The following is an 11,915-nucleotide window of genomic DNA, read 5'->3' on the forward strand; positions in this document are numbered from 1 at the left end:
GATGGAAGTGATGGCAGCAAACGCAGCCAATTGTGATACCCAGTTCTTCTATTTAAAGTTTCATAGATAGATTCACAACTTAGAGAGCCATTGCCAACCAGAAAAAACACTGGCCAGTGATCTGACTCAGCATAATACAGCTTGAATACTTTAAGTCAAGTATTGTTAACATTTATTATAGTCCTGTACTATCAGTGTTCTCCTCCCCCATAGTCATGACCTGCTAGAAGTTATCACAGAGCCAAGTCATATATAGTACAAAGCGTGTATATGTATACACACACAGTACAGAGAACGTAACAGAAGCTTTTACAAAGAAGAAAACATAATAAAGTTTGGTGATGACTTTAAGTATATATTGATAATAGATCTCCTTTCAAGGATCAAGAACATAAAAGCTGCATAACTGAGTTTTTTAGGCAGACATACTTCATAGATAAAGAGATTAAGGAGTTGTTCAGTGTGTGTGTTTATTTGCTAAAAGGCCTTAGATTTGAAAAACTGAGTTAAGAATAAAATAATGGACAACAGGAGGAAAAAGATTGGTTTTATTTTTCAGTGTTTCTCCACTGTCAATACTGTCCTTTTCAATGCAATATGTTGCAAACAAACCCCCTCCACTTTCCAAATTTTAAACAGATACAATATTTACAAGGCAGTTTCCAAACAACACACACGCAGACACATACACACTCACTGACACACGCCAAGTATACATACCCCTAAATCCCTGGCAAGATCTTCATATGCTGGTAGATGTAAAGAATATTTTCCATATCCCATCTCAAACTCAATTCACACTTCCCTTCCTCACTATTGTAATTCCCCTTTTCTCTCTAATTATCAACAGTTCATTGACTGGCTTTGTTTTATAAGGATGTTAAGAGATTTTTCAATCTGTGTGATTTCCCTCTGTACACATCATAAACCAAGTGATTTTACTGGGTTGTGTGTATACACATTTGAAACATCTAAATGGCATGTTCATAAGTGTTGCCTGTGAATGATACAATATACCTATGAAACCTTTTGGAGCAGCCATCTTTAAAACAGCCTTTTAAAAATCTGGTGAAAAACAGTTAGTCAAGGGCGGGGTCACCCACCAAGGTGTTATGTACCCACCATTTTAGTAAGGCACATATTAAATACTGTTATAATTTCTTACACTGTCTAGCATCACAGAGCAAAAAGGGCACCAGATTATCAAACATGAAGTAAGGCCAGACAAGTAGAAACCTATATAATAGGTTAAAAAAAATCCTTAGTAAAATTTGGTATATAATACCACGGTGGTTAAACCCAAAGACTTAGTCAAAGTATTTCTAAAAAGGCTTTTCCATTTATTAATACAGACCTATTATCCCTTTTTTAGGGGCTTTGAATGAAGGGCATGCATGGCCGGGCTGTCTAATCGCTAAACAAAGTATATTATGGCTTGCTTTATAATATTTTATCAAGGGCCTCTGCCATACCATTTATGGGGAACATCAATTCAATGAATGTGATCTCCCTCATAATGTGAATTTGAGGTAAATCCATGTTAGAGTTTAGCTTAGAAACTTGTAAAGGATACCATTTTAAAAATCTCTTCTCTTGCCCCCATGCATTGCATGGTGTAGTGTAGAATTCATTATTCCAATATTTGGTACGAATAGGATTGTTGTTATTTAAGAAAATAAAAACATTTAAAAATGAGGTAAGGAAAATGCCCGCATTAGTTTCCCAGGACATTATTAACAAACAAATTTAGCAGGCCTCTGTGTCATCCTCAGTTAGCTTATTAATAGTATAGCTCTATCACTGACAACTTTCACCAAGTGTTCCTAGATCTATATTCCCAGACTAGAAAAGAATGAATCTTGTAGAGAACCAACTACATACAATATTGCCAATGTACTGACTGGCACACTTGTCTACAAATATTCCACTGTCAATATAAAGAAATGTTTTATGAATTCATAGTAGTACCTATACATCTTGCTGGAGATGTTCATAATAAATCTACTCAATAAAGTCATGTGGATTATAGCTCCACAGAATACACATCTTTATATTTTTCGTTTACAAACTCATCCAATACAAATAGAAAAGTAAATGGGCTTTGAACAGAAATTCTGTATGTAGTAATTTGATGTTCGTGTATTAAGAACTAATAATCTCAGAGCTCTGTTCCCAAATTAATGGAATAAAGGCAGCAGAAACCTAAAGGTAAATTTAAAGTTGTGTATCTTCTTGTACTGCTTAATTAGATGATATTTATATATACTAATAGTGTAAACTGAAATAAAGCTCTGATAACAATGCATTCAAGAAAACTGAACCTGCCAAAATATGAATGGATTCATCATGAATACAGCAGAAGGATTACCCTCTCTCTCTCTCTCTCAATTTGAATTTCTAGGCTCTAATCTATTGTAAGTAGCATCTAATATTCCAAGTTGTGTGGACTTTGTTGCCAGCACATTGTGTGGTCTTTGTTGCTAGTTAAATGCTAAAGATGAGAAGTACAGAAAGCTAACTCAGGATGGGAAGAATAAATAAATATGCAATTCTCATTTGAAAAGGAAGCCAAGAATTACTTGTCCTAATGTAGCATTTGAGTCCAGTGGCACCTTAGAGACCAAAAAGAGTCTACAGGGTATAAGCTTATACCCTGGAAACTCTTGCCGGTCTCTAAGGTGCCAGTTGACTCAAATCCTGCTATTCTACTGCAGACCAACACGGCTACCAACCTGAAACTACTGTCATGGTGTAGAAGCTGACTATAATCATACCTGTAAGATGGTAGAAGTGCGAATATAATCAGGTGCTGAACAGCAGGCAGTTCAAGCAGCCCAGGCCAGAATTGTTGGGGAGGGGACACATCTTAAAAAAAATATTTAAGGAACATTAAATATGTGATTGCATGTGCATGAGAATGATAGTATATGCAGCAATGAAATCCACAATGCTAGGAAAAGTAAAACTTTTGCATAGTGAGTTACTTTTACCAAGACTATAGATTCAGCATGTTCAGCGTTGATGCTAGGCATCAGATGATTTGAATTACAGTATTTCTTCTCAAGTCCAAAAAGCTTCAACTGTTGATTAGGTAAAGATTTTGGTTTCAGTGCAGAAGTTGCTGCACTCCCCCCTTGCTAAAACTAATCCATTGTTTTAACTATTAAAGAGAAGATGGCTGCTTCCAAAAGCTACACTTGTGGACTGTGCACAATTTCCTACTAAGCCCCACAGAGTTCCAGATCATACACAGGAAACAATCACTACATGTACAACTTTTCATGAATGCTGTTGAATGAGTCACAGAAGCAGCAAGTTAAGATACTGCAGCTTTCTCTCACTCCAATGAAGTTTGAGTAATTTGTTTCCCTGAAAATGCACACTAAAAAAACCCCAACACAGTAAAACCTAAGATATGCAATGTAATTCAATTTCACAGTTAAAAATACAGTTATTATAGAATATATATATATATATATATAATCATTGAAAATAAAATTCAAGTCACAGAAAAGAGTAAAGACTAAAGGGAGTTACAAGGTGAAACGATACAAACAAGACAGTCAGACTGTGCCTCCTGCACCTTTCCTTTTTTAAAAAACAAAAAAGTCAAGTTGCGTCACCTGATTGGAAATAGGAAGAAGTCCCACATTATATAGACTATCATTATCCCATTGCACACACTGGGTTTCATCCAGCTTCCCTCAAATAAATCAAATTTCTTCCAAAGGACACAAACAGCATATTTTAGCTGGTTCTAAGTAGGAAAGCAGCCAAAGTTATTTGGACAAAGAAGATGCACATTTGTGTGTTTGGGCCCTTTATTAATAAAAAAAGGTGAAATTTCTGCACATTTGCACCACCAACTGATATCACCAAGAGAGGAATCCTCTGGTATTTTATGTCAGTGCTTACTGGCATTCTGAAAAGGACAGTATGAATGCACTGCTGTGCAATCCACTATATTATGCCAAAACAAACCAATGGCACAGTCCATACCATCAATAAGAATATGCAGTGGGAGGAGATTAATCCCAAATGCAATTTAAATAATGGTATTTTATTCTTTTTATATATTTATATATATATATATATATAAATGTTCTGAGAAAACTCAGATTTGTTTAGTGCATTGCCATAGAAAAAAATTAGTGCAGTTTCTTGAAGTTTTCCGACTCACATGGAATCTGATTATTTCTGCAATGTATAATCCCACCATTCTACTTTCTTTTTTTTACACGTTAACTCAGTTTGTACACTACCCAGTTGCTTAAAAACATGATAAAACATGGCAACTTTAGCGAAACATTTAGAAAACTGAGATATTCCTATTTTAAAATGGGGAAATGTTGGGCTTTTTAAAGCATTGCAATGCATAAAATAAAGTATAAAACAAAAGGTATGTCATGTTTATCCTTCATGCAAAATGTTTTCCTCTGTAGCTAATTTGAAAAATATCCAAAGGAGACTCTCTTACTTATTCTGAGCCAGAGCTTATACACATCTACTTGGGTTAAGTCCTTCTCTATTATGTGAACAACATTTAAAGTTTTAGAAGACTTTTCATGAGAGTCCCTCCTTATTTCTAAAAAAAATTAGGAAGGGATGATGAGAGGTTAATTGTCAAAGCAGTTCACACTTCAGCGCCAAGTTCTAGAACTCCAGTTTCAATCACAGCAACATACTTGTCTTCAATTTGGACCAGCAGGATGGTTTTGTCTATGTGGGATCTACTCCCTGGATCTCTACTGCAAGGCACCCAGCGGTGAATCACCTGAAGGTAGATCATGCAGAAAGAAGATTCCAGTTGCAGATAGGCAAGTGTACACTTTCAAAACTATGATACTGTTTTACAATAAGACAACAACCTTGCTCTCTTTCATGCAGGGGGATGGGGGACACATTTTCTCCCCTGCCCTTTGTACTATGTACTTTGTTCTCCCCTATCCATTGTACTATGGGTACAGTTGTTTGAACAATACCATCATAATTCCACTTCAACTCAGGAGCTAATTAGCAAGAAGCTCCTGTGCAGCATTAGAGAACAGGTAATTATACCTGATAGATACTTTCCCCTTGTCATAATGGTAGAACAAATCTCTAGAAAGGCACTAAAAACTGAGAATATATGCAGGAGAATAGAGGAAAGAAAAGAGCCACTGCCACGGGACAGTTTCAAATTTATTCTGAATGCACGTGTTTAGTTTTTATCTTATACTTACTGTAGAAATGTATTCTTCAAAATAAGTGCCCAAGCAAGCTTTGCAACTAGCAACCTGACTCCATAAAGCAATAAAGTAAGGCTTAAGCATATATTGTATCTCACTGGCCAAATATGAAATTTGGTATTGGGTACAGAACTGATGATTTGGTGCATCTCAGATTTAATTCAAAAACATACGGAGAGCACCTGCAGAAGTTTGAGAAGCTATGGCTGCAGACTCACCTGCAGCTTGGTTTGCGGCCTGTTGGGAGTGGCTGCTGCCATTGTGTGAGGTCCAGTAGCTTGCCTCTGGGCAGGGTGGGCAGCAGCAGATTCCTTCTGGTCAGCTGGCGGAAGGCAAAGTCACGGAGCCAGCTGGGCTGCTGCACTTGGTTCCTTAACTGGCTTTCCACCTATCCCACCCTCATTCTAGGGACCACTGGGTATTTGTATTTGGTTCTGAGTTTCTAAATCTCTATCTTATTCTTGCAGTTATTCTATCTCTGTCACAACTTTGGGAAAGGCGGTGTTGCCATTGGGCACAGATCCTTTTGGAGGGAAACAGGGCCATGAGCCCAGATTCCCCACATTTGGGGATCTTTTTAAAGGTTCTTGGGGGTGAGGCATTTCAGGGACAAGCCCAGGTGGGGGCTGTGCTCACTCCCAGGGCATGCTCACTCCCAGGAAGCAGGGGGATCCACACAAAGGTGTGCACCCACATGGAATACCACAGCCTGTCACCCTTCAGTTTCCCCCTTCAGCAGGTGGGCTGAAGCGGTCATTGACCAGCAGGCAGGCTGGTCGATGTTTGGATCCATGCCCTATGCAGCGCCAAGGCTCCATAAGCTGTAACCAATAAAGTTGTGGCCTTTTAAATTCCAACAAGTTGTCTGTGTCTTCTGTTGTCTTGCCTTCCCCCCTCCTCCCCCCTTGATGCTGGGCCCATAAACTGAGAGATTGTGGGCTCAGGTATCATTACCTGTATTCAAATGCTGCACAACAGCCTCTTGCTAATTAGCTCTTGGCTTGCAGAAGCAGAATCATGATGATTTCTCCTCATATTTGTCGGGCTTTTCTTCAAAAATTTCCAGGTTATAGAATTAGCTTATCTTGATGCACAAATTTAACATTTTTACCAGAGAGTATTTATAGGCCTAAAACTCTATGCTAGCTGAGCAGTATATACAAAACTGGCTTTGAAAATATACTTGCCAATCCCAAACATCTGCTCCAAAGTGAAACTTACATGGCCTTCCATGCCTTCCTGAGGACTCCAGTCTTTCCAGCTGTTTCTTCCAGCTTTTAGCCTAATTGTCTCATCTGGCCACTGCAGTTCCTTTCTTTTGGACAAGTTGATGCCTTCCAACACCTGACTAGGATCCATTATCTGCAACAGAAATATCTTAAAATATTGAAACAATTTATTCAGAGGGAAACTCTTTCTCTTCAGCAAGATAACACAAGCCAATTTACAGCAGGCAGCTGTCCTGATGTGACTATTCCATTTTAAGAGAAACAGGAGAACCAAGTTTTGTTGCTAGAATTCAAAGTTCTAATCTATCAAACACTAGGCATTTAAATTCATTCAGCAGTCAAAGTTAGTTACATAGTAAAGAAGAAACAGGTACTGTAGAACCTCTGGCCAGTGTCTGTGGTATAGGAAGTTTCAACAATTTAATAATAATATAATAACAACAACATTTGATTTATATACCACCCTTCAGGACAACTTAATGCCCACTCAGAGTGGTTTACAAAACACGTCACTATTGTCCCCACAACAAAACACCCTGTGAGGTGGGTGGGGCTGAGAGAGCTCCAGAGAGCCGTGACTAGCCCAAGGTCACCCAGCTGGCTTCAGGTGGATGAGTGGGGAATCAAACTCGGCTCTACAGATTAGAGTCCTGCGCTCTTAACCACTATACAAAACTGGCTGCAATGCCCTAAGGTGATGGGGATATTCAAGTCAGTCTACTTTTATCTAGATGCCAGGTCTTTCTTCTGTATAAACTTCTGTATAAATAACAGAATATAAACTTTTATTATTCGTTGTGACATTGTTCATAACGCTAAGGAGTGTTGCAGACAGCCAGTGTGATGTAGTGGTTCAAGTGTCAGGCTAGGCATTAATTTGAATACCCACTCTGCCATGGAAGCTTGCTAGGTGACCTTGGGCCAGTCACATGCTACCAGCCTACCTAGGTTTATTGTCAGGATAAAATGGAAGAAACGAGAATGATGTAAGCTGCTTTGGGTCCCCTTTGGGAGAAAAGGAAGGAAGGAAGGATACATTTACTGCTTAACCTTGGAGATGGGAGAAGGACTGGTTAAAATCACAAGACTGTAGCCCTAAACTTCACAGTATGAGATTTTTACACCTTCCTTGGTCATAGTTATTAGGGGTCCTGTTAGTAGACCTGAATAGAATATATAGCATGAGACCATGCAGACAAACCTGGATTCAGTTAGACATAAGAGGAAAACTGCCCCAGGTGTTCTACAAGGTACATTACAACCAATTGTTGGCTCTTCCTTTACCATAGAAACAGGCTAGAAGTTGCGCATTACTTTGTGTATCAAAATGTATGTGCTGAGAGATTTCACATTCTGGGGTCACTGCAAGGTCTGGGAGCTGAGAGGCATGGATGTATTCACTACTTTTTTGCTAATCTGAAAAAGAACCATCTTAACAACTCTACTATACCTGCATACTAAGAATACTACAGTAACAGAATACTTCCCACTGATGTATGTTTATGTCTACAGATATTTTCACATGAAGAGTAACAACTTCACTCTAAAATACTGTATTACTATAAGTTCATTGTAGTTTTAAAAAATTAACATGCTGGTGGACCCGTAATAGCACCTGGCATTAAAGGAAAAAGATCTGTTCCTCAGATTAATTCACCTGGATTCTGTAAATAACATCATCCCTTTTGGTTTGTGTCTGGTTCACAGGGCTTGTGTTAGTGCCTGGCTGTGCATCAGGAACATTATTCACTCCATCTGTTCCTAGAAAGCCAACAAGGGCATGCTGTTTGAAGGCAGGGATGCTTTGGCTGGAGCTGCTAGAAGAGGGCAGGCCATGCTGTACGCTGACAACACCCATTTGGCTAAGGGGTTCCATTTGGTTCACCATAGACAGACGTGACTGGATGGACGACGGAAGGTTGCGAAGGGAGAGCTGGCTGGTCGAAGAGCGTCGGCAAGGCACAAAACCAGTAGCAGATGTGCGGAGGGATGAATGACGACTGCTGTAGCAGTAAGAGGACTGGCTGGCAACTGAGGCACGAGCAGGGGAATGTCTGACAAGGCTGCACTGCACCGAATGAGCACTGTGGCTGGTGCCTGAAAAGTAAGCATACAAGCATGACAGTATTATGCTTGATTTCAAGCTTCAAACACAGAATTTTTTCTTGATCTAATCTTGATGGAGAATTGGAAAAATCTAGCTATAATTTAGACAAGTTTTATGCCCAGACTCCCCCCTACTTAGCAATTTCAAGGGAGCTTTTTATATACTTGGCACCTAAACTTCCTTTTTATTAGCAGTTTCCAAGAGCCCTGCACCTGGACTAATAACTCTGGTGATGCTTGAGATGGCACATAGCATTCACTCATCCCTTTCACGTAAGCACAGACTAAAAGTTTTACTCATCAAGCTTTGCAGCTCTGGTCAAGCAGGCAGAAAACTTGACATCAGTTAGGCCCAGAACAGGCCTATTCACTGCAAGAATTACTGTTATCAAGGTTTAAACTATGTTGTGTATCATCATGTGGCAAATGAGGTTCAATGTGAATAAATGTAAAGTGATGTAAGCTGAAGCGAGAAAATCCAAACTTCATTTATATACTGAAGGGGTCAGAACAAGGCGACTGATCAGGAAAGAGATCTTGGGATCATGGGAGATAACTCAATAAAATGTTGATTCAATATGGGGCAGTGGTTTAAAAGGCAAATTATATATTAGAGGTTTGTATGAAAGAGACTGGAAAACCATCTTCATAATACTGTCATTTATATCTATGGTGCCTTTACATATGAAATTCTGTGTACAGTTCTGATCACTATATCTCAAAGAGGATATTGTAGCATTGGAATAGGTGCAGAAAAGGCCAACAAAAATTATCAAAGAACTGGAGTATTTTCCATACAAGGAAAAGCTAAGGAGCTTAGGGATTTTTATTTTAGAAGAAAAAACAACCAGGGGTTGATGACAGGGGTTTATAAAATTACACCTTTTTCTTCCTCTCCCATAATGCTAAAACTCAGAGGCATTCAAGCTGATAAGCAGTCAATTCAGGACAAAAAAAAGATGTTTTCTTGTTTAAAAAATAATTAACTTGAAAAACTCACTTGCTCAACTTGGCTAATGGTTTAGTTGGGTTTAAACAGATTAGAAAAAGGCTCAGAGGATCAGCCTATCAAAGGCTATTAGTCACAATGAGTAAATGGAACTTTCTGTTCAGAGCCAGAAACCTCCCGAATACTAGTGCTGGGGGTGGGGGCAATTAAGGCGAGGCTTTTGCCTCCATGCCCCAGCTGGCTACTATTTTTAAAAGGTGCAGATTAGATGGGCCACTGATCTGATCGATTATGGCTGCTTTTATATTCTAATAATCCACCCATTCTTACAATCTAGACAGGGCAACTTCTTTTCCATACTACTATGGGTTTGTTTTGGGCCATGGAATGAACTCCCTAATCTGCACAGTAAGCTGTTGCATGCATACACAAAGAGTATGCTGAAAGCAGTTGCATGGCCTTGACATAGCAGCCATAATTTGCGCAACAGTACCAAATCCTTCATAGGAACTGTCTGTAAACAGAAGACTGATTACTTTATGTTCTCCCCCCCCACATACACACACACACCACTGCTGCCATTTACTTACACTGCATTCCGCTGCATGACATCTCTCTCAGGAATTTGCTATCAAACTTTACTGTCTTCTCTTTGCCTCCCTTACCTCCCCCCCGCCCCAGAAAGGTATTTAAAAAGTGCACTCTCTCATACACTAGTTCAGTTATACCTAGAGTTGCAGGGTGAGATGTGACAGGAGGCTGCAGTCCTGCTCCAGGTCCCTGCGCAGCAGTCACATTGCCTCCTCCTCCTCCTCCTCCTCCCCCACCTTGAGAAACACTGCTTTGAGAGTCATTAGCGGTTGCACTGTTACTTGTGCAGGAAGCTCCTCCTCCAGCATCTGAATCTTCAATGTTTCCCCCACTGTTGCAACCAGCACCACAGCCTTTTCTTAACCTGCAAATGATGGAAATGCAACAGACACAAAGAGACCAGGTTTTGAGCCAAGCCTTTCAGAACAGCATGCCAAGAAGAGCCATTTCCCTTTGTAAAAGTTAGAAAAACTTGCCTGGAGTGTGAATATTATATTTATGTATTTGTATTATGTATATTTTTGGGTCTCCCCATACTGGCTGCTGATGTTGAGTGTAGAAAACACACAATGTTATGTATATGGGCACACAAGATACTATTTCTTGTGACACAAGATACTATTTCTGGTTAAACCCCACCTTGATTTTATTTGGAATAACATACAAAATAATGTTATGGAATATTTGCTGAACATATAACCACCTGCAATATCCACCATCCATGAAATATTTTATGTGTTCGTTTTATAAAAACAGAATTTTACAAAACTGAAACAGTCTAGTTTTCTTTGTGATGAAACATATTAAGTTCCAGGAGTTTACTCACGCTGTTCTGTGTGGACAAGTTCCAAGGTCTCTGTGGATTTCCAGCCAGACTTGTGAGATCTGATTGATTCATTTTACACACGCGCACACACACAGAGGTGCTGTCAGTTTTAACTACCACAGCAGGCTACTGATAAAGCTGAGATACAACTTCTATTCAAGATCCTGCAGAGCCATTGCTAGTCAAAGTAGACAATACTAACCTTGTTAGAACAATGGTCAGACTAAGTTTAAGCAAGTTTTATGTGATCTCTGGGCATTACCCATTTGTACAAAGAATGTATACAATTCAAATTGGACTGGAATTGGTTTTTATATCACTCAAACTATGGAATGACCTTGCTCCAGCAGCAACCGTTTACTGTATTTGCTACAAAAAGATCTCTGAAGTGTTCTAAGACTTGAACAGTAGGGCATACTGAATCTAGATATTCTTTGGAGATCTCTTGCACAACTCACCTATGCCATGTTGCTACTATGAAGTTCTTGATGTTTCTCAAACTAATGGCACCTCCAAGAATCTGCTTGAGCTGGTCATGGCTGTCTGAGTAAGAAGTCGTTAAAGGAGATACATAAATTGGATAGCCAATAGGCTGATCACAAGAAGAGTTTATCATGTTCCTCAAAGCTTGCTTTGCATTTTGGATGCTCCCTCTTTCTGGGTTCCGATTACGCAAGAAGACCAGCTCCTGTTGCTGCCCTGCCCAAAGTCCACGTACACACTCCTTATTTACCTGCAAATGTACAGATGGGGAAAGCTCAGAATGGAAAGAAAGTGTCGCCATATCACAGGGATTTTCAAACTCTGTTATAAAGGCTCTGGCTAATAGTTTTGAGTTCTAATTTTCACTGGCAGTTTTACTAGAAGTTCACAGGAGATCCTAAATCACAACTAAACATTTATATACATGTATGCACACATGCACAAACTGCAAGCTGGATACACAAAACATTATAAATGATGCTACCTTATCTTTACACTGCTTT

General features: G+C 39.3%; 1 protein-coding gene across 3 annotated transcripts in view; it reads right to left on the bottom strand.

The window, feature by feature from the left end:
• Nucleotides 1–534: 534 nt before the first annotated feature.
• Nucleotides 535–11,915, bottom strand: part of PCNX1 (pecanex 1) — a 150,006-nt gene continuing 138,625 nt past the window's right edge. For 2 of the 3 annotated variants that reach the window (XM_054970361.1, XM_054970359.1), the window contains 5 exons: nt 11,388–11,662; nt 10,241–10,467; nt 8,115–8,554; nt 6,450–6,590; nt 535–4,774 (listed from right to left, as the gene is read on the bottom strand). In XM_054970361.1, the coding sequence (XP_054826336.1) occupies nt 4,634–4,774; nt 6,450–6,590; nt 8,115–8,554; nt 10,241–10,467; nt 11,388–11,662 (1,224 nt within the window). In that variant the 3' untranslated portion in view covers nt 535–4,633. The remainder of the gene's footprint in view (nt 4,775–6,449; nt 6,591–8,114; nt 8,555–10,240; nt 10,468–11,387; nt 11,663–11,915) is intronic. The other variant, XM_054970360.1, reaches the window with a different exon arrangement.

Source organism: Eublepharis macularius, chromosome 2 (genome assembly GCF_028583425.1).
Source record: "Eublepharis macularius isolate TG4126 chromosome 2, MPM_Emac_v1.0, whole genome shotgun sequence".
NCBI lineage: Eukaryota > Metazoa > Chordata > Lepidosauria > Squamata > Eublepharidae > Eublepharis > Eublepharis macularius.